Source organism: Acromyrmex echinatior, chromosome 5, assembly GCF_024713525.1.
Source record: "Acromyrmex echinatior isolate Ae372 chromosome 5, ASM2471352v2, whole genome shotgun sequence".
In the NCBI taxonomy this organism is placed as follows: domain Eukaryota; kingdom Metazoa; phylum Arthropoda; class Insecta; order Hymenoptera; family Formicidae; genus Acromyrmex; species Acromyrmex echinatior.
This window is the reverse complement of record NC_141856.1, coordinates 16096744-16121060: the sequence shown is the minus strand read 5'-3', so window position 1 is coordinate 16121060 and position 24317 is coordinate 16096744. Positions and strand designations below refer to the sequence as shown.

The 24317-nt window shown below is 36.2% G+C and overlaps 2 protein-coding genes across 13 annotated transcripts; one reads left to right on the top strand and one right to left on the bottom strand.

The window, feature by feature from the left end:
- The first annotated feature begins 1215 nt into the window (after positions 1-1215).
- Positions 1216-6168, top strand: LOC105147909 (hypothetical protein). The gene is made up of 3 exons (XM_011059260.2): positions 1216-1476; positions 3529-3646; positions 5637-6168. Exons 1-3 carry the CDS (start codon positions 1306-1308, stop codon positions 5822-5824), a joined length of 477 nt encoding a protein of 158 aa, XP_011057562.1. The 5' UTR covers positions 1216-1305; the 3' UTR covers positions 5825-6168.
- Positions 6169-6832: 664 nt separating this feature from the next.
- On the bottom strand, positions 6833-22081 carry simj (transcriptional repressor p66-beta simjang). 12 transcript variants are annotated; one of them, XM_087406471.1, is made up of 9 exons: positions 21282-22081; positions 14079-14147; positions 13407-13690; positions 13076-13301; positions 12700-12988; positions 12217-12282; positions 11219-11649; positions 10514-10818; positions 6833-10433 (listed from the first exon to the last, which is right to left on the bottom strand). In XM_087406471.1, exons 2-9 carry the CDS (start codon positions 14126-14128, stop codon positions 10180-10182), a joined length of 1905 nt encoding a protein of 634 aa, XP_087262597.1. In that variant the 5' UTR covers positions 14129-14147; positions 21282-22081; the 3' UTR covers positions 6833-10179. The 12 variants fall into 12 exon arrangements, with proteins under 12 accessions (XP_087262597.1, XP_011057554.1, XP_087262595.1 ...); XM_011059252.2 differs by having other exon boundaries at positions 13407-13687; XM_087406469.1 differs by lacking the exon at positions 21282-22081 and adding an exon at positions 16114-16135 and having other exon boundaries at positions 13407-13687.
- Between the last annotated feature and the right edge of the window lie 2236 nt (positions 22082-24317).

Genomic DNA, 24317 nt, shown 5'->3' with positions numbered 1-24317 from the left:
TTCGAACACACTTCACACTTTCTTCTGAGAGCCCAATTTTAGGATTCCTGCACATAAAACGCGGCAACGCTTGCTAAGTGGCGGGAATTAACACAATCAGTTTATTGCTTTTTCATAAAAATGAAAGAATGATTGGTTATTGCGCTAACTTCCGTTGCGTGGCAAGTATTGATACGTATCGTCATATTCGCGTTGAATTCGATCAATCACTGACATTCCGTCGTTTTACGTACGCGACAATTTTATTCCTTCCCATAAGGTGACTTTACATGATATCAATAATAAAATGTAAGTGTTAATAAATATATACTGACAATATTACGTTATAGATCCTGTGTGGTTAATATTGATGGATTGATGTAGGATACTGACGGTGATCTAGATAAATTTATATAGATAAATTGAATTTGATCTATTTATAAAAATTCAACGAAATCAAAGTCATATGACTAAGTCATGCGTCATTTTGATTTTCTTCCAAATTTTTTTAATATTTAATAATTACTATCATTTCTTATTATACGCTATAGTAGCACAATAGCGTCTACAAAGCGTTAATTAGCGTTAAAAAGCGTTAATTTGTGCTTTTTTAACCTTTTGATAACATTTTTTTTTTCCAACATTCATAATTACCTACATTCAATAAATATCATTATATGCATTTATTAACTTAATTTCTAATCAATTAAGTTAATTGAAATTCAAAATCATCCTTAAGATAATACTAGAGGTTTGAATCCTCCTTTTCTTTGTTCATCTCTGCCTATGTGCAAAGGACGAATAGCTTCATGTTGAATCTAGCTAGCTTTCATGCAAATATGTCTATTATTCATTGTTAAGCAATATTCAAATTGAATCTTCGGCAAAAGGTTAATGTAAGACGTGATTGAATCAGCCACCAAGCCTCTTGGTTTATAAAACTCATTTTATACATTTTTCTCTCGATAAAGACATGTTCAAAGCTTTGTGTAATCATCAGTAAATAATGTGTACAGGAAATCACACAATTGATTATTTCATAATAATGAATTAAGAAAATAATTATATATGCGGGATTAAGCGTATCTTCAATCCACCTACATATCCGCGATCGGATAAAGCGTTCTTATTTTCATAGACTGCAACAAATTGCACGTACAGCAATGCTTTTCCACGTCGATGTAGGATATCCCCACCAGGTATTCAACAAGCACCGAGTTCCCGCCAGCTGATCACCAGTCGCCTGTTTCGAATCGCGCGGGATCGAACGCGCGAGAGCTCGTTGATCTCTATCTCTTTCTTTCTTTTTTTTTTCCATTTTGCGCGATGTCCCACGGCCGATGCGTGCTTGCATTCCTCTTCGGTTTGTTGACGTTTCTTTCGCCACGCGAAACTCACTGTGCCACGAACGTCACCGACATCGCGGAGCAGGTCCAGGCGGAGAACGCACTGGCGAAACTGGTGAAGATGTTCTCCAAACCGGGCGCGTTCAAGCGAGTAAGTCGGGGGATGTCGAACGGTGTTCCAGTACCTAAAGTTATTCCAAAATTATTATTATTATTTTAAATTAATATTATTAAATTATTAAATTATTATTTTTTAATTATTAGTAATAAGAATTTTACTGAATCGTACATTTGAAAATTCAACAATAAAAAATAGAAGTAATGGCCGTAACGATAGAATACAAATATGATAGTATATAAAAAAAGGAGGCATGAAATTACAGCACTGGATGTTGTTTGTGAAATTTAATTATTCATTACATTAATAAAAAATCTTTAGACGTTTCGGCCACAATCTGGCCATCTTCAGTAAAAAATATTAGCAAAACGCAGAATTTACATATATCTGACATTGAATTCAATTTTGTTGTATAATATAAGTATATATAAACGTATTCTTTCATCTTGTTAATTATCATGTTGCAAGTTATGTAGAGAGAGAGAGAGAGAGAGAACAAGAATTTCTAAATTCTAATTTACAAATTAAACTATCATTAATAATTTCTAGTCAATTTTATGAGGATTGAATCATTACTTGTTTTGCAGACAAAATGATGAATCTTATATATAATAATACAAATATAATATATGCAAGTATATATAGGAATTTTTTCAGATTGAATTATTTAAACATTAAAAATCTAACTTTGACCATTATATGGCCATTATTTCTATTTCTTATTGTTGAATTTTTAAATTATTGTTATTTTTTTAATTATCCGAGATTATACTGTGCTAACTCTCGCTTGCATATCCTAATCTTTCAACGAAATCTTTAGCTTTAAAATCTTGAGTATTAAGATTTTAAGAATCTTGTAACAAAATGATTGTGAGTGAAAATGCACATATCTGTCAGTTTTGGCAAAGTTCGATTAAGCTGGAATTTTGTAAGATTGAATCACGAGTGTATTTGTGTCACGCAAGAATCGAAAATGGAAAAGTCGGTACCTTAATGAAAAGGCCATCCGGTTTTTGCGGGTTCCTTCTGTAAGTCGAATTTATAATTCCGAACAAATCGTTCGTGATGCAACCGTTGCATGAGAAGTAAACGCGCGCGGCATACAAGGAGAAATAATCACCGGTGTATCCTATTACGTCGTTTGTAATAACAAACATTCAACTTAATTCCTTTTACATCCGTTTTCACCAATATAGATTAACTTAAATCTTGGTTCAACTTATGTTTCATCTTTTTCTAATTTTAGTGCCTGTTTCTACTAATGTAGTTTAATTTTAATCTTGGTTCAACTAATTCTTGATCTCTTTCTAGTTCTAAGAATTAGAAAAAGATGAAGAATAAGTTCAACTGGCAATGAGATTAAAGTTATGGGCTTTCCACAATAAGCTATTATCTAAGTTTTAAATCTCAAGTCATAAGAAATTGACGAATCAAAGTCGATATTCTTCTCATTCGACTGTATCGAAATGGTCAATTTCTTACGTTTTAAGACTTAAAGCTTAGATCTTACTGTAGAAAGCCCATTAATCTATATTAATAGAAATGGGCTTTAGAATTTAAAAAATTCCAAGATTAAAGTTAATCTTCATTGATGGAAGTAGGTACTAGATTGCGGTTTGATTGCTCACTCGTAAACATATTATTTGTCCTTATTTAATTATTCTGGTAAAAAAACGAAGGTAAAATAATATTTTTACAGCATTAATCACGAGCATGACTTGGACCAGCCTTAAGTGCATAAAGTGTTTTTCGGTAAACGGCACAAATTCAAGATTTTAAAAAATTTTCCGATTTTAACTCGTTTTTTAATCTCAATTTTTTAATTTTAATCGCTAATTAATTGTAGATTTTTTACAAGAATGAGTTAAAACGATTTTCAAGCTGCGATCAACGAAAACTTTCTCGAAGTAGAACTTTCTATCAACGATTGCGAACGCAAAGCGATAAAGATTTTGTTTTTAAATCCGACGGTGCGTTTGTGAGTTAATTGATGACTAACATTTGTCGAAATGAGAATTTCATAACAGCGGCGAACATTCGCGATGGAATTCTACGCTCAGCGATATGATGACGAAATATTTTTAGATCGACGCGATACTTGGTGAAAATACTATCGAGGCATCGTTCACGAGCTGTCCCATGGGCGAAGAGGGCCTGGAGTGTCGAAGGGCGGAGGCTCGACGATCGGTTGATTGTCCTCGAGGTAAATCCTTGTAATGTTGTCGCGGCAACGTAATGCGAGCGTACATCTGACCGCAATTCCAATCCGCACACGATACCGTTAGCGAGCTTCCTCGCTATTACGAAAAGAAGAAAAAAACATCGCTATTTGCTGTTTAACAATAGGGATTCTGACCTTGACAATAGCCGCTCCCAGATGACTATGTTCGCCGACGCAGCGTTAATGTCGCGCAATGCCTCGCCTCGCAATCCTCGCATCCCGGTAGCCGAGCAAAAATAACTGGGATATTATCATAAAATATTAGAGCGTTACCTAATTTCGAATGTTGGCTTAAGCAGACTCGAATGAAGCGACGGAATTAAAATTCATGCGTTTCAAGATTTAAATTTATCTTAATTTAATTACCCAGCCACAGAAATGATTAATCGAATCGACGTTGATTTGATAATCATTTCTGATTGGGTTAGTCATAGAACAATATAATCATCATAGAAAGAAGAGCGCCGTAGCTGTATTTTAGATCTGCATCGTACCTTTCTCTATGTAATGAGTTCAAATGAGAACAATTTAATTCGTGGCAGTTGTGCTCACGAGATTTCAAGCAACGTCGGAAGATGATATCGAGACGTTGTTTGAGATGCTTGAGATTTCAATGAATATTCAAACGCCAGATCCTCATACACATTAGAATTTGCTGCCGTTTTATCAGTGCTTGAGAAAGTCTAATTGCTATAACTAGGTGACAGTGATACACGTTACATGCAAGCGCTTTCAAGTTAATTATACATATGTTCATACATTAGAGTGCACGCGAAATATGACAGCGATTCTCAAGGCTCGAATACTGCATGGGCGAAAACATTGCGATCCAAATATTTCCGAATATACCAAGAAAACTGTGCTAATTTCAGTTTATTTAATATCTTTGTAATTTTTTTTCCTCCTTTATTCGTTTTTGAACCAGACAAACATTAAAATGTGGTGAACGTATAAAATTCACAAGATATAAACTTGTTGACTTATTCGATATTATACACATATCGGTAATTACTATTAATTACTTATTGAAGATTACGTAAGTTACACTGAATGTAATCGAATTTCACTTGACGTTGAGTAATTTCTTAAAATATCGTCATCTTTTTCGAATAATTCCACGCAAAAAATTAAATTTTATTCTTAATTCATAATAATTGCGCGATTGAGAAACATCTCGCAAATGTCATTGCCGAGAATGTGTTTTGATTATTTATAACCAGTCTTTGAGTAAAAAATATATGCGTGCGATAATCTCACACGAGAAAATGTTTAACTCGTAAATTTTTTTCATCTCATTCTACATTCTTCGCAATAATCCCGACTGCTTCGTGACTATATATACTTCGCCTTTATGTCACAGGTTTGCAAATACGACATATGTAAGACGATATAAAATATATAATGGATAAGAGAAAGTAATACAGTAAGAGTATCGAAGATAAATCATTCGTATGTCGTTTTTTAACTTACAACGCAAAACAGGTTTTAAATTTAAATGTTTTAAAAAATATAAGAAAATGTTTATATATATATATATATATATATATATATATATATACACACACACACAACATATGAATTAAGTATAAAATTAAATTTAAGTTAATTTTCTATATTTCGAGTAAACATAAGTTAATTCGCTTCAAATATCATTAATATAAGTATTTATTAATCAAAAATTTCTTATATAAGTAGGATTTTTTAAATATTCTTGATAAAAGAGAACGGCGATTCGGAATACATTACTTTGAAATTTGATTTTATTATGGAGAACGCTGATAACGCAAAACATAATCAAATATAGTTATTTGTACGTTCATCTTCGATGAAATGCGGAAACTGCTTATCGCGAGTTTGAATAGTTTGAAGATAAAAGAAATCGGCGCAAGTGAAATCGAGGAAGTGCGGTTTGTAGGAAATTTTCAGAGGAAATCGTTAAATCATAAATATTAAATGACATCTCGAATTGCAGGTGACTGTTTCTGTTACGATTGCGCCGCTGCCGGACCCGACTTGTGGGCCTCTTGTTGCCGTGAAAGCTTGAGGTGCTGCTCTCATCTCGCAGCGGCTTGCAGGACATGCGATCATCCGACATTGTATCCTTTCTGCGCCAAACACTTCAAGAAATGCGTGACCCAGTATGACGAGAAACAGAATTAGAGAGAAGATCTCTTCAATGTTTCAATTGTGATAGTTGACTTACAATGAGGATTACTATGTGACAGAAATATTTTACTTGTCCTCTTCGTTATCAAATTGTTTGCATAAACGCTCTGACTGAATAATCAGAGATATTTACTTGATCGTATTACAAGTTGCATAACCGAAATTTTACGCCGTGCTTCTAAATCTAGCATTTAAGTCGTTAACTCGAAGTCGTTAAACTGGTCCATCGACCTGATTGCTTCTAGGCCTAACTTTGTTTGAACAAAGATTTTTAGTTTCGCAACTGATTGTAGATACCTAAATCCTGATATCATTTAAATGACGAATCTACAATCAAACATTTATATTATTTGTGGAATGATATTACATAATATATAATAATTTATTATATTATATTATTATATATAATATAATAATTATATTATTTAAACCGAAAAATTATTTTGATTTTTCCAATTTACATACATAAGCTGAAATTTGTTATAATCAAAAATAAATTTGTAAAATATAGTTAATACATTAGAGAACATTTTTATGCTTATCAGCATATATTTAATTCTTACTTTTTAACTTAATCTTGGCTATTAATTTATTAAGACATTTTTTTTTCTTATCTATCAATTTGTTTATACGTAAAATTTCTGGCTCGTAGCTCTTTTTCTTTTAACTTGTTTTTTTTAATTATTGAGTCATTATACTATATAATATTAATTATATGTTGGAATTAATTCGTAGCGTTTTACAAGTGATGGGAAGTACTTTCATTAATGTATTTTTTAATGCTCATGTGAAATAAATAACATTCTTTCATTAAAAAACGCTACGAATTAATTCCAACACCTAATATATTTTAAATTCTTGAAGCATCTTTTGAAAAAAATCTAATTTTTATAAAATTGAAAAAAAATTTGGATTTTTTCAATCGGTTTATGGATTTATAGGTCAAAATTTTGATATATAAATCAATAAATTCATATGTTCATAAATTTGCGAATACATAGATTCATATACCACCAGCATTTTATTGTTTTATCCTTGGCAAGACATCGAATAATTAGGAAATTACTATAACAGAACACACATAATCTTGGATTCGCCGATATAAACATAGAATAATTACAAATACGAACGAAAATCTCGCAGATGCGTTAAACTCAAAAAAAGAAACGAAAATATTACAAAAGATAAATAAATATCACCTTTTAATACAATCATTGGTAAGCTTTATTCATATAGTTTCCAGAGTATTCGGTAATCTTTATTTATCTACTAATTCTATAAATTGTGGGGACAACGCTTTTCATTCGGACAGATGTTCCAAGATCGGTATACGAATTTCGCAATTTTTTCCTTGACAAATAAAAAATGTGCGCACGTCACACAGTCTTTAACGGCTCAATATTCATACTCATGAAATATTTGCGTCCCCAAGCGAACCCGTATTTTCTTCTTTTTTTTTCCCATTTTGCGATTGCCTTAGAATTCTAGCTCTAAATATTCGCCATCCCTCGTTTCTGTCGTGTAGCGAAAAGAGAGTTCCTTTTTTTTAGGATATAAAATTCTCTCGCACTTTTTTTGAAAGGTATTTAATTGCTAACAGCACCACACAGAGATTAAAGAGAGACAAGACTAGAAAAGAAAAATAGAAGGAAACGTATTCTTTTTGTTTGTGAGAAACGAGACGCGGTCTGATTACTGAATGCGATTAATCTATTTGAATAATGATGATAATGATAATGATGATAATTTTCTTTTTAGCGAATCGGCGGAAATTCCAAGAGTCATACATCAGGCACATCTTCGTGCCAATTTTATAAAGAAATATAAGATAATATTCTCTATGATTATTTGTATCGGAAAATAAATTTAATTTAAATTCCTATATTGATTCTTTCATTTATTAGGTAAAATATCGCAAGCGATTGCGGAATTAATAAGTTTATTTCCAAGTAGTTTTAAATAAACTCTCATTAAGTTTATCAAAATTTCCTTCATCGCTTTCAATTTCTTAAATTATGTAAATCAATCAATAATTTACTAATTAACTGGACAATTTAATAAACACTAAAAAACACACACACACACATATATATATATATATATATATATATATATATATATATAATGAATGTTTATGATAAATTATAATTTTAATTTCAACTACTATTTATTTAAAGAGCAATTTTTTAACATAAACAACTTGGAAATAACCTTTAATTATCAAAATTATATAAAATATTGCTCTATTTTCTCGGGGAAGTACGTTCAAGCTTTTAAGAATCTCTCCTCCTTCACGTTGTCATTCTATTTCGCTCTCGGATCTCATCTTAGAATAACGACGACAACGACGACGACGACGGTAGTGCCCCAATGACGGTAATTAGTTGACGACATATTATTATGTTTTTTTCTTACACAAAAAACACAGATCTTGATCTATTATGCGATCGTAGACTTATTATGGTGTACATGTATATCAAGTACGAGTTCAAAATCTATCACGTAGTACAAAGAGAGATGATTATGCGCTATTTTAGTTTATTAAGTTGTATCATATACCGAGAAATATCAAGACTATAGTACTATATATTTAATTGATTCGGAAATGTATGAGACCAAGATCGGTTAGCCCAGAATTAATTAAATCAGACTATTAGTGGAGGAGGAACGGGGTGAAGGAAGGACTGATAATATTGGGGACAAGTGCCGGATACTTTTTAATTCGTTCAAGTGCAGACTCTCGTAGAGGATGTCGTAAAAATCCGGCGGTCGCCGTGTTGTAACAATTCGCAAAAATCTCGATTACGTATCTCCTCTAGTAAGTTTCTTTAAATACTTTTACATTGAATGTGACATGAAAATTAATCGCGCTGAGTTAATAATCGCGTCGAATCCTAATTATCATTGCAGATTCGTTTGAGTCTCGTTTTTAACGTACAAGAACAGTCCCAGTTAAGTCGTGTATACATCGCCCGAGTGCATATTCTACGAGCCCGACTTAACGTACGACTTAACGTCGCACAAGAAAATCATATTTGTGCGCGAATAACACACGTGTCGCTCTTTATTAGAAACTCGCTGATGCATACTTCGTATGTCGAGAGAGAAAAAGATTGCTATACATCTCACATGTGCTGGCTTAACATCACACTCATACGCGCTTTCTTACAAAGGTCATTTTTTTCTTTTTTCTCGTATGTAGCTACTGCTCTATCTTGCGTTAAACTTGCCTTAAAAATACAGTTCGGAGAAAATGAGATATACACATAGTACAGGTACTGCCGATGATTGCAAAACTTGGCAAATCAACGGCAAAAATCGTATTAACTATCTAAGGGTCTAAAAAGATCCTTTCCATCAACATTCGTTACCTCGTCTTACATTCGTGCCTTTCCTCTTGCGATCATCCTTATTATTGTTAATAATCCGATTTTGCAGTCATTTTACACTTATTATTGATTTATTTAGTGCCTTGTGTAAATGTCTATTTGGTTCTTTATATTATATTGTATAACAGAGTTGTCTAACTTGTGACTTTATCATGCGAGCAAGCAAGCACTTTTATTTTGCTTTTTATTATGCTAAATAATATTAAAAAATAAATATTTCTTATGAACAAATCAAGAGAAAGATAAAGAGAAGAAATATATTTCTTGCACAATTCAGTAATATATAACTTTGCTATTATAATAAATTCATATCATCATTTTGTATATAACAAAAAGCGATAGGATATATATGCGATACAAAGAACAAAGTAGTATAATAACAAAATGATCGTTCACTTGCGCTTAATTAGACAACTCGGTGTTCACAATTCAAGCAATTGCATTCAATGTTATAATATGCTTGTCGATACACTTAAATTAATTATTATGTTTATATATCAGTTGTTCAGTGGACAGTTAACAAAATGATAACGCATATGTGTACAGGAAAGATTAGAAAAAAGGAAATGAACGAAATTTTCAATTCGGGAGAGTTTAGTTGATCTCCATTAAACAATGAATTAATTACGACGATCTGTATCTCAACTCATACGTACATTGAGTGTGTATTTCAGTGACGGAAATAAAACCTTTACCCCTTAGATAACAATAAAGTCATAAACGTACACGTCAATTGACATATTCACAACGATTATTCTTTATACAATACTAACGAATGTCATTCTTCCGATGTACTTCAAGTTGAGCTTCACCTTAACTGAGACACTAATGTTGGCATAGTGTAATTCAGGCGTACAGAATTACGACTGCACACTTTACTAGATTCTCCATTTCTTTCGTTATACACGTTTTCATTGTTTATTCGCATTTACTGCTACATCATCCTTTAAATGCGTCCGGTTACGTTTTCCAATTATGTGGATGGGCTCTTGGTGGTGCTTGATTGCCTTGCGCTTGAGACGTCTGCGACGGAATCATATCGAGCAGATATTGACGTTGAAGATCCGCCGCTTGTCGTTGTAACTCTACGAGGCCTTTGCCACCGGCAGCCATTGCTAATTGGTAGGGATATAATATCGAGGTAAAATGCGGCATCACGTGAGCAGGAAGAGGTTGATGCGGTGGTATACCCGGTACTGGATTCTTAGCCAATTCTGGAACAATAATAACAGAAAATGATAAATTAGTTGTATTAGTTTTCGCTCAAGATTTTCTCGAGGATATTTTTATTCACCTCTGAGCAATTGTTGCTGCAAAGCTGCCGCAGCAGCTGCATGATGTGGACTGAACTTCCCGCTCTCGGCCAGTTTCACCAAGGGATGTTCTTGCAGTTTCGGCGCGGGAGGCGTCGGCGTCAACGTAGGTGCCGGTGGCACCTGCGGCGGAGGCGCAGGTGGAGTAGCCACTCTTCTTGTAGGAGTGGCTGCCTTAGGAACTGGTTTCGGAGCTGGAGGATCTGGACTTGGACACGCAGCTTGCGCTAGCCTTTGCTCTATCTCCTGCTCTTGTTGTAGCGCTTTTACGAAAGCAGTTTTTAATCTGTAATCCCATATAAAATCTATTATATCATACGAAAATAACATTATTTTATTTTTTATTTTGCAGAAATATTTTAAATTTTCAAAATTATTCGGTTATTTAAACAAATCTTATAGGTGTATATATGTAATAAATAATATATACATATGTTAGATCTTCTATATGCAATAGTTTATATAATATCAATTAAAAAATTAACAAAAGATTTTACTATTATTTCTATATTATTAATACTTTAATCTTTTGAGAATTGACATGTTTTTGATTGACTTTTTTATTTTAAGGGCTAGAATTTTTTTGTCATTGTCATGGGGTTAAGTAGCGAAAAAGATGATCCCACTGTCGAATCTTTAAAAGGGCCTCCGGTCTTCCAAAGGTTAATATAAACATAAAAACCTACCGATTAGTGTGCTCTGCTTTCAACGCTTTCTTCACATTAGTTGTCACACAATGCTCACATATGACTCTAGGATCGCGACCCGCTGATGGACGTTGGAAAGTCGCATGCTGCCCCCTAGGACTATCCTTTTTACCACCAGGCATAGGTTTTTCCCATTTCCATACGGGTGTGAAGTCTGTTTTGCATTGTGAACACTCGAATGGTTCAGGAGGTGGCGGTATTGCCGGTTCTTTCGTTATAAAATCGACCACGTGTTCCAAACCAACCAGATATATAAATTCCGTATTGGAGGGATTCGGCACAAAGTGCATCTCTGGTGGTGGCGGTTTTGGCGGTGGTATTTGTAATAATGTTTTTTCGAGCTGCTTCCTTAGAGCCATTTTGGCAGCTGCTTGACGTTGAGCAGGTGTTTCGTCTCGTGATGTTCTCTCCTACATTATTGAAAATATAAAATATAATTTGATGTAATAAATTATACTTTATACAGTTAATCTTCCAACACAAAAGACAAACGTCTTAAATAAATAAGAAAAATATAAACATATAAAATAAAAGTTAAAAGTAATTTAGCTAACTCATTTTGATCTGTATCTTTGTTTATGTGTTGTACATTATATATATGTATACATATCAAATATAAATTCAATAGCTGCATGCAAATTAATTAATTTAATATTAATTAATTTATTTGACTATAATATACTCCTTATACAATAGTTTCTTCTTCGTATATAGTAATACAATTTACATTTAAAAAATAGACATGTTAGTGAAAGTTTAGCAATGCTGCATGTTACAACTTATATTATGCATTAATGAAGACTTGAAAAAATACTTTCCTATATATATAGTTTCACTAACAAAATAAAGAATCGTTAGAAGCACAGAAAATAAAGCTTAATTGAAATATCATAATTAACATAGAGAAAAAAAAATAGATTAATAGCTTTTAGAGAATAGATAGAAGACATTATATATTGATCGACGAATGAATATACCTGTTCCGAATTCACAGGTGTGCTTAAGGATGCGGTGGTTTTATTTTCTTGCGATCCAGCAAGCAGCTTTGTGTTTAGAAAAACACAATAAATTGATTATATACGTTGTTCACAGTTAAAGAATTATTTAACACTTTCACGGCCGGGTCAGCGTTCGCATCAACGATCGCTCGAATTGTATTGTGCGATCACGAATAATGTATTAGCAGTGAAAGTGTTAGTTTTTAAAATTATTCAGTAAAGGAGCTTTCAGCGGTTTTACTGACTTATTCTTAAAGTTCAAGTAAAATTACAACTTGAACACTACAGGGTTGGCCATATTCGACGGAAAGATCTGGACAACACTGTAACTTTTGACAGAGATGTTAGATCGAGTAACGACGTTTCCCATTGATTGAAAAAAAAACATCTTTCCGTCGAATATGGCCAACCCTGTATATATATGTAAGCTTATAACAAAAATAGTAAAATGTGATATTATACCTTACTTACTTGATGCGCTGGAGCCGGTGTTGGATCCTTTGTAGACCTTTCCGTTCTGTCCGTTGGCGCATGATAACTTGAGACACTCGCTGCCGCTACACTGGGTGGTCTTCCTCTAGGATGAGGTGGTTGTGGTATCACCATGTTAGGAGGCATTCCGCCTGTACTTGGAATGGCATTCCGACCAGCGTTAGGAGGCAGTACCATGCCAGGTGGTGGAGCATGTAAACTACTACTTCTGCTCGGTGCAGGCTGACCCTTAAGTAAAGGCGGAGGTGCTTTCCCAGCTCTGTGATAAAGAAAATGACTTATTTCGACTTGACATAACAATGATAAAATTATATTTGAAAAAAGATAATATTACAAAGGATCTTACCTATGAGGCACCTGCTGTGCCGTTACTGGCGGTGGTAATTTGTTGAGCACTTTAGGTGCTGTCGCGATGTTCTCTTTCAGTTGCTGAGACTGACGTAATTTCTTCAAAAGCACTAATTTCATTTCTTCAGATTTGAGCTCTTCTCTATATTTTCTTAGAAGTCTTTCGCGTTCAGCCAACTCATCGGATGACAGTTCCTTGATTGGCACCAACGGAGGCATGTCACCTATTTAAACATTCAGCATAAATAAAATCAATGTAATACTAAGATAAAAAATCATAAATAATTCTCTATTTTTTAACAATAAATAAAGAAAAGAATAATAACAACCTTCATCGCTGTCTGAAGCATTTCCATTTAGATATCCATTCATCCTAGGCTCATCAGGACTCTCGGCGTAACTCCTTTCGATTCTAGGTCTAAGATTACGACGTGGCTTACGTTCGTCTCCATGTGATCGTTTAGGTGCCAAGATACCACGAGCTGCGTTCTGTATATTACGTGCCTCTGGCATATTGTTCTCCAAATTGGAACCGGAGGAATAGTGAACCAAGTCCAACGGGATATCACCAGAATTCACAGAAAGGGACGGGGAATTACGCCTACCACTGCTGCTGAAAGAATTACATTACAGGAATTAGGGAATCTGTCGCACAAATATTTGTTATCATGCAGAATAAATAAAATTTGAAAATTTTACTATTTTAAATATATTCAAGAATATGTCAAGTTAAAAGGTAACAACAACCTACTTCTTCGTCACACGGTGATAAGAACCTAATACTGATAAGACATTCCTGCTTGGATAAAAGGCAGGCATTATCATAAATTACCATAGTATATAATTGTCCCCCATTTTTTAACATTTAAAATTGTAAAATTTAAAGCGACATTGCCATAAGAAACGTATAAGTTGTCGTTACTCCTCTTTTATTTCCTATTTAATTAGAAGAGGTACAAGAACGAGAAAACTGTTCTCCCCAGAAACAGACGGTACTTCACCTGATGCTCAGATCCACCACCGCATCTCCATCCACATCCATGGCCTCCATTCTTTCGACCGTGGTCACTCTGTAATCACAAATACACGCTTGTAAAGTCGATCAACACGGAGACATTTTATTTCCGAGAGAAAGGGAGAGGAGGGCGGGGGGGGAGAAAGAGAGAGAGGAAAAATATCATGTTACGCCGTTTGAAAACGCGCGCTGCGGAAGAAGCAGCCACGACACTGTTTAATCTCGCGCGTACAGCAAAGGGAACCGCGCGTGGAACAAACCGGACTACATTACGCGGGGACACGCACGCTGCTGCACGCATGCACACGCACAGGCGCGCTGCTGTTACTCGCTCTACTCGCGTTGGCCATACAACTGGGTTACCGAATTTCTCCTGCGCGCATTCTCGGTATGCCCCGCCGTCCCCGCAGCACACGACGCGCCCCGATGGGATCCCCAAAAATCCTCCGGCGTGATTACGCCGCGTGACGCGAAGAGTATCGCGGACACGCCACACACGCGGACGGTGAGCGGCCAGCGGCACGTCGACGTCAATGTCGACGACGACCAGATATCCCGTACGACGACGCGCGAAACCGAGAAACATCCGTGACCGGGAGACGACGCCACTAGCATGAAGGCACGAAGAGAGAGAAGCAGGGGAAGGGGAGACACAGTGAGAAAGAGACAGGGGGGAAAGGAGAAGAGTATGGGGCAGGCGATCGGCCAATACCTGCGGAAGTAACTGTCCTAACCTAACTTCCACGGGAGTTTAAAGAGAATTGGTAGAACACACAGCATCGGTGAAATGAGTTTCCAGAGAACGAGGACGCGCGCGACCGCTTCTCCGCGACGAGGACAATGTCGTCGTGGTCGCGGTCGCGGTCGTAGTCGTTGCTGGTGAACGACACGGGGCCACGTCGGTATCCGGACCACCGGCGTATCACTCGCGCAGGGTCGCGCGCTCCTCTTTTTTTTTTCCTTGGCAAAGTGCACGCACGCACATATACACTCTCTCGCTCTTCGCCGCTTTCTCTGGCTCTTCGCAATTGAAGAATTAAATTTGATGCCTCGGAAGTGGCGTCTCCGACACAATGGCAGCTAAGCGTAGCGGTACAAGACCCGCGGAGTAGGTAGGTCGGTCGAGGGGAAGACGGCGGCGGCGGGGGGAGGGAGAGGGCAAGCGCGCGTGAGAGGGATGGCGCGGCGCGGCGCGCGCGGGGAGAGGAATGGTCGCACATTAATTATTTCTCCTCTCACCCCTACTACGACCGCGGCACGCTAGCCGCTCACCCACACGCGGCGCGGCCGCGTAACGGGCTAGAAACCAATTTCTCTCTTTCTCTCCATCTTCATTTCCCTCGCTCGCACGCATGCATGCACGCACACTTATACACTCACGCACACATACGCTTACTCTTTTCTACGTATGTATCGGCGGTCCATCGCTCCTCCCCCCATCCCCGTCCAGCGCGCTCTCGCATTCTCCCTTTCGCACCCCTTGCGGGTTTTCCCGAATTTCGTCTCTCCGTACGTGTCTCCCGCCCCCACCGTCGCCCTCCCGGTCGCTCGCGCGCCCTTATGCCCTACGGGAAATCGATTTTTCGACGGCAGGGTCCCCACTGCCGGCTGCAGCGGCGGCGGCGACCGTCGCCACTGCCGCTGCCGCCGGTGCGAAAGGGTTCGCGACGTTTTTTCGGCAAAGGCCGCCTCCTCGCACGCGGCGTCTTCGCGCGTCCCTGACTCCTTGCGCGCGCCAACGATCGTCATTTTGCGTGCGAAGAGAGGTCAGCCGGCAGTCGCGCGCGTGCCTATCCAAGCGTGTTTGCGTTACGGCCTCGCGCCGCACGCGAGTACGGCGAGTACGGCGAGTACGGCGAGTACGGCACACAGACAGGCGATATAAATTCGATAGAATCCCCCTCTATCCGTCGTCTTTCGAACGTCACTACGTCGTCCGTACCGGCTTGCGAGTTGCGAAGCTTGCCCTTTTCGCTGCATCGAATTTGAGCCGCCTAAACCGCCGCACGTGGGACGCTTACCCCCTAGTTTCCATGCACACGAATCAACGGAAAACACACTACTCGCCTACTCGTCTTAGTTTCACCTCTCCCTCCATTCCTCGCCTCGCCGCTCGCCGGCGTCACGTGACGCGGCGTACACGTATCCCACAGGGGTCTCTAAACTTTCTGCACGCGCAAGTATGTGTAACTTCTCGCATAGTACAGCGCGAAGTTATGTCATTTCGCGCGTTTGAAAACGGAGTCGGGCGGCCTCTGCGCGACGATGCAAAGTTCGCCGCGAAGATACCGATAGCAATCTCTCGACGCTGACGTACTCGACTGTAAATTTAGCACAATGTAACTATGCGATTGGAAAAAGATCACTGGAGTCGAAGAGATATGGTAGCTTCCGACATGGGACAACGCCAAAGAGAGAGAAGTTCGCCACGTTTATCTGTATCACGTGATACGGAAGACGCGCTAATTGATTAACGTCTAACTTCTTATCGATAACTGGAAATAAAAATGAACGCAGCAACCCGCTAGATCCGACCTTATCTAAATAGAACATCACTGCGTAAAACATCATCTTTCTAATAACACTAACAGTAACATTACATCAATATTTTATTATAATTTCTCACTTAACAATATAATGCACTGACAATGAAGCCTTAGTAACGAAACATAATAGGTACGGTAAGCTTTAAGCCGTAAAAAATCTAAGGTCTCGAAACACAATAGGTGTAGTAAGCCTTAAATCTTGAAAAATTCATCATCCACCAATCATCGAGTCTTCGAGGGATTTAATTAATCATAGTCAGTCGATTATTCTCTTCACATTCGACTGTGATTGTCAATATCTTATGAATTAAAACTTCCTACATTGCACCTATTGTGTTTCGAGACTAATGCACAATTGAAAATCACAAGCAATGTGATACAAGCGTTCAGCAGAAAAAGCAGCTTTGCAACTGTTGTAAGATTCCTCAATGATTGGTTATACATTTAGACTGAGTTACGAGTCAATGGGCTTTCCATGATAAGCCGTTAAGTTTTAAGTTATAAGCTGTTAGAAAAACTGACCAATTATAGGGTGCTTTACGGCAAAAGACACAGATGACACAGTGAATCATTATATCTTTGTTATTAACATTAAACAAAGATCACACTGCGACTATATCCCAAAATTGACTGTACTGAAAATCTATAGTGCATGTAACGTAAACTAAACTGTAGCATATTTTCAGCGCTGGCAGTAAATTTGGAGTACAGCCTATGTTGTTTACTGGAAGCAAACCACATAGTCAATTATTCTTTTCACGTTCGATTGTGATTGATCAATTTCTTATTGTTTTAGACTTAAAGTTTAGGCTTAATGACTTATTGTCGACAGCTCACAGGAGTTAGATTCTAATTAGAATCATTCATATGAAAGAATCTTACAACAGTTGAAAAACTACTTTTTTAATACAAGAACAGGGAATAAGACAGATTTTAACTTATCAGGGCTGCGTTTGAAAACATCACCGGGTGTCTTCGTAATCATCTTATTCTTGTTTAACATTGGGTTGGGTGAACAACAAGGATAAAACGATACACGGGATACTCAGGTGATGTTTCCAAATGCAATCTAGAAATCGTGTATACGTATAAAATTCGGGTTTAATAGATTGAAACTGTTATTCTCTGTTGCTATTGCCGGTGCTTTTTTCAATTGTGCATAAAGTCTTAAGGAGCAGATTTTTATATTATATAAGGCATAAGGCATAAGAAAATCAACCAATCAAAATCTTTTATGAAAAGGAAAGAAATGAAGAACTTTGATTACTTCATTTTCTGATGCATTACCCATAATGTGTTATGTAATACAGTGCTCTCGCCCTTGAGACCATGGCACATAGAAAAACTTAAGCAGAAAAACATAAGCGATAAGGAAAAGAAATCAACGTGTTGAACTAATGTTTACGTTATGACCTTACGATTAGTCTTTACTGTAATTAGTCAATTCGCTTACTGCTTAAGTTTTTTTGTGTGCCATGACCCTTAAGGAAATTATACATTGATACTGTTGGAGTTTAACTGGGTATCTAATCGCGCAGCATTCGAGTTTCGATGAATTATTAAAGATATTCTAAAGTCGTTTACCAAGTCAATAGAACTTACATATATACATGGAAAAAAAATTAATTGGGTGGTACAGCAAATCTATAATTTGCTACGCGAATTCAATATCGATAGCTAAGAAGATTTGATGGTTTAACAAATCGCTAATGTTATTCAGCTGTCAACTTTGCTATTTTAATATAGAAAATTGACTGTCTATATATTACGACTGTAGATTTGCTGAATCAGTGAAGTTTTCAGCTGTTTTTTTGCGTGTACGATTTACGTGTCATTGACACACTACTATCAATATCGTACGCACACATACGTACAAATTTTCTAATCTTTCATATTAGGTAAGCCTAAGAACTCAATATTGTTTATTCGTATAATCTTTACTCCAAACTAAAATTGCTTTATACAAAGTATAAAACTTATATAATATATAAAGCAAATATTGTTACGAGTCGATGCCAAATGTCGATAACAAAACTGTAATTTTCCAACTTCTTTCGTTCTTTAATAGCATAAAGTCGATCGGTTTGAACTATATTTCTGTTTATACTTTAATTATGGAAAAGGATTTGTAAATCTATAAAAACAGAGAAATGCTTATTTGAAGAATAATCGATAAAACACAGACGACTCTAGGATCCCCTTATGTCTTGTATCCACGATGTTAGAAATCCCTTCGAGATCTCGGACGGAGAAATGATTAAAGAATTAACATTAAATCATATCTTAATTCGGTTACATGACCAATGCGCTTGGTCAATTCTTTCTCCTTGGCTCATTCTTTACGGTTCATCTTTCCTTTTTTTTCTTTTTGTTAAAGAAAAAAAAAGAGTAAAAATAAACTATGCAAGAAATTCAACTAAAAAGAAAAGGAGAAATCTATTAATAGATCATTTCATTTGTCATACGAAATTTTCAAGCATAATTGGTCAAAATAGAGACATTTTTAAGGTACCAGAAATCCTCTGTCTTGTAGTCCAACGTTTTTAAAAATTTGTCGCACGACAAATGAAACATTAGCCTTATTCGGCTGAAAAACAACGATCGATCTGCCTATATTTCTCTATCGCATGCAATTCGCGCGAATACACAGATTTCTTTCCCGACTTTCGCCGATCAACATGCAATGCGAGATCGACTCGCGTCCCCGTTCGTGAATATACATAGAGTTATTGTTCGTATCTCACGCGTGATGATCAATTTTCCACAAAAAAAAAAATACATATAAGCCTGAACGTGATCTACGTAGTAGATATGTCGTAGCTGCCGCGAATCGGGTCGCCGAATTTTCACCAACGATGTTTTTTCGGTTTTCTCGGTACGATTATGCTAGAACTGGAAATATCGGACTTTTGTGTTTACACGTCAAAGAGAAACAGAAGGACCAAAATTTGAACAAATAGTTGTACGAGAGAGATAAGAGAAACACAATCAAAGTCTATTTACTTATTGTAATAAAGATTCTTAATATTGTTTATTACTTAATATTGTTTACTTATCGTCGACTACAAGAGAATCTTCCAAAAGAACCTTCATAGATAATTCACGATCTTTCAATACATCGATTTCAGAAGTATGGCCGTACTTATCCATAGGCGTAATATTTAAGCAGATATATTTGTAGTTAATCCGATTCCCGAGATTGAAATCCAAAATTCATTCAGACATCGATTTAATAAATTAAGACACTTTATTTAATATAATTAATTGAATTTAATATAAATTAAATTGTATAATTACAATTTGAATAATTTTATAATCTCGTGTAGTTAATATTAGTTATGCTTTTAAATTTATCTTATAGATATACACTTTTGCAATATACGTATTAGTATATAATTATATCTACTATTAGTGGATTAAGGGGTATATCAACATACACGTAATCATCAAAAAGTAAACATATATTCTTAACAATGCCAAATTATCAATGTAAGTAAGGAATATATACATATATTGCTATTTTTGGTTCTCACAAGAATTACAAATTACTTGGAAAATGATTAAATGCAAAATAAATCATCCAATTGGCAATTTATTCGCGTCTTTCATTAACGAAGTGACATGTATTACGATGATAATTTTAAAAAGTAAAAATAGAAAATAAGATGTAACTTCTATTATATATTGCAGTTTATAATTTTTATATTTTTAATTAGTTACATATTTTTCTTTTATATTATATATATATATATACAGACTGTTGCATTCAATTGCGTTGCTAAATATAACAACAGCGTTCATATAATAATTCAGTCGCGAAGTTTTAGAAACTATTATATTATTGTACAATTTATGTTCTTGACTTTCGAAATTAAAATCTTTAAACAAACTAAATTATACTTATGTAAGTTTAAAATTTAATTGGCAGAAATAAATTCGTAAATAAGAATTTTAATATTACTTTTAATAAATAAATTTCGACACAATATGCTCGCTCAAGGTACAGAAAATATCATTGTTTAAAGAAAGTTATTCTTTCAAAAAAAAATTAATTACAATTTTTAATTACAGTGCACGGTAAAACATGAATACGTAACATTTAACATTATGTATGTGTGTGTGATAGCAATTAAAATACTAATTATTTATTTTTACGTCTGTTTATAAATTGAACATATAAAATTAAATAAAAGAATCGCGCCTACATTTAATGAACATTTTAATTTTACATGAAGGTAAATTAACGATCCACTCGCAGGAAAATGTTCGGTTCAATTTTGTTATAAAATATGCAGTCCATTAGCAGTCCATATCTATATATATCTACGCCGCGTTACATTAATTGGGACATCAATAAAAAAATTCTAAATAATAAATATCATATATCATATCAAATGCGCTCGTTTTTTTTTCTTTTCTCCGTAGAATCCTCCGAAAATATTACGCCTAGAGTGCCAAGAAAGCAGGTACGGCCCTGCGACACAAGGCTTCCGCATCTGACCATCGGAAAAAACTTCAGTATCTCTTCCGATCAGTGGAGCGCCTTGAACCTTTGCTTTCCGTACCCTTTGTCCCTCCCCCCATCTCACGACTCCCTCCCGAGTGTCGTGGTACGGCCGTGTGAAGTCTTTGGCGATACGTACCTATGATTTCGATCAGGGCTGATCCGAATTCGCGTGGCGGTTCAACCGACATACGAGACGAGACGAGCCGATTCTGCTTCTCCTCTCCTCCACCTTCTTCTCCTCCTCGCCGCGCGTACGTCTCCTCCTTCGCAACACGGTACGCGGCGCCGACCGCGTACGGCGAGATGCAAGACGCGCCGCCGTTGCCGGTGACGACGACCGTTTCGTTTTTTTTTTCTTCTCTCCCTCTGCGCCTCACTTCACACGTCACCTCGACCGCGGTCCACCGCACTCGCGTATCACCACGATTCACACGGCGAGACGCGCGACGCGCTCGCTTATTGCACTCACTGCCGTCACTCGTCCATGGCGATATGGCGCGTATGTCGCGTCGCGCATAATAACCACGTATTCGTAGTACAAAGTCAAATGTGCACTCGAGCGACCAGTCACCCGGCGAAGCGTTCGTTTCTTGTCCACCCGCCCGCCCTAACGTTCGTTCATTCGTTCGTTCCTCCGTTTGTCCGTCCGTCGTCCCTGCGCTTCTGCTTGCCGCCGAGCGTCGCGTTTTCGGCCTCACGTTCGTTCGTTTCTCTCGTATACCGGCGGCGCGCACGATACGGCAAATCGTGATCGCGCACACACGCGGCACGCTCCGTCACATGTTCCGAGCGATCTTCATCTATTTCATCGGCACGCACGCACGCACGTACGCACCTTTTTTCCGCGAGAAAGAATGCCCGAGTTCCGGACTTCCACGCGCGTAGCGACACAACGACCGAGTTCCCCCCGGATGGAGGGGAGACGATTGCCGGGCATGCGCAATGGCGTCAACGTTAGCAGACGCGCTCGTTCCCCAGATTGTGGAATTTCTTTGCGCATGAGCGCTCAACCACGTGACTGTCTCGCAGCCAGTGCACCACGGTGATAATGTAGGAAGATGGGAGGGTTCTTAATTAAAAATTGTTCGCCATTTTATTATTTTTCATTTATATATATACATATATATATATATATATATATATATACATATATCTTTTCAATAAATCCTAATATTTGTACAAGACGAATATGTGCTCAAAGATTTAATAAATTTTACTATATATAGTCGATATATCGATATATTAAGCTACAAATGCTTCGAAGTATTTGATGGATCAATCAGTAGAAAGCATTTTACAAATTGACACATACAATTAAAATATACAATTACAATTATAACATATATACAATTAAAAAATGTTTTAAAGCATTTGTAGCATTGTCGCGTTAACTTTGAGACGCAGTCGATACAAATGTTGTTTTATTCTTCTTAGTATTCTATAACAAAAGTAGAATGACACTTTATTGTGTCTACTGTAATCTTCTAAAAGGAAGATAGCTTTTATTTGATTAACAAAGTACATTTTTTAAGAGATGTCATAGGTTTCCATTTGGCGATATGAGTCGACCAAACATTATATCTTTTATTACTTTTATTACTGAATGTCAAGAAAGATAGAATGATGTCAACTAAACGGAAAGCACTTACATGGTCTGTTTTCTGTTTCTGCACTAAACTGTCCTAGAATTCTCTTTCTCGCTTTCGACAAATATTAAATATATATGTATCTCACTTTTAAGTTCCAAAAGTGTACACTAGTTCAGCCACAGAAAACAGACCTACAGGGTAATGTAAAGAAAATTAATCAAGAAATTAATTCATAAGAAATTAATCAATCACACTTGATTATTTTTTCTTTACATTCGATCGTGATTGGCCAATTTTTTATGAACTTAAATAATTTTTTACGACTATCACATATCATTCCTTTTGTTTTCTGTTTTCTGTCTTCTTCTCATAAAACGATATAAGTGCTTCTACAAAGATGTAATACTAATCAATATTTAATATTGAAAGACAGTAATTAATTACTTATTTTAAGTATTGAAAATACTATTGTTCAGTGCTTTTAGTATTCTATATAATTCATTCTAAATAATTCATTACTATCTTTCAATAATAAATTGTCTATACACATATATATGATTTCTATATGACAGGACTATTTTTTATTTTTTATTTTAATAACTATTGAGTGTAACTGTTAACTACAACTGTTAAATACAAATAACAGATAGAAATACAGTAATATTCGATATCACTTACACAACAATAGATGAGGCGACAGTTTAGCAGTTGATTTGAAGCCGTACTTGAATATCAAAGTACATTTCAATATTACGAAATATGTGAAATATAAACAGTAACATAAATAATATAATTAGTTTTACCAAAACTATGATACTCAGAAAAATGTAAGCAATAAAATTTAAATTGTAAGTAAATCAATCACAGTAGAAAACGTAAGACAATAAAACGTAAGCAGCAAATAAAAAACATTGATTTCCTTACTGTTACGTTTTACTATTCTTGCAAAATGTGCGGGAATCCTAACGGTATTCTTATTTCGATAAAATATTCACGCTACTGAGCTGAATATTTTATGCATGTTTAAAAAAAAATCTGAGAACGCCAGCTTATTCTTTAATGATCATATGTAAATCTTTATTGTTTAAAAAGTATTATCGCGCTTGAATCGTCACAAAAAGAATTAATAGAAAATGTCAAAAAAGATGCTAGATTATAGTGAATAAAGAAAATTACGAAATAAAATATATCGAGTATTACTGAAAGAAAATTCCTACGCGACTTAATGATACTTTACATTGCTCCTTGATCTGCCGGAGCTAGTCAATGACACAAAATGTTCTTGAATGTGCACGAACGTGCTGGGATCGAATACGTTGTAAGCAGGTTTGAACCTGATCGGGTTTTTACGACGCATCGAAAAACGACTGCGATATACTCTCGAACGGAATCGCTTGAACAAGATCAAGCTCTTTACGATTCTTCCGAGAAAGAAAAATACCGTTTCCGAGTGAAATGAAATTCTGAATCCGAATCTCTCAGAGAAGGATTCAAGAGAGTACCGTTGACGAAAATATCGCGATCTCTTTCTCTCTCGACGAGTTTCGAAATGTTGAAAACTACACGAGGACGATCTCACGATT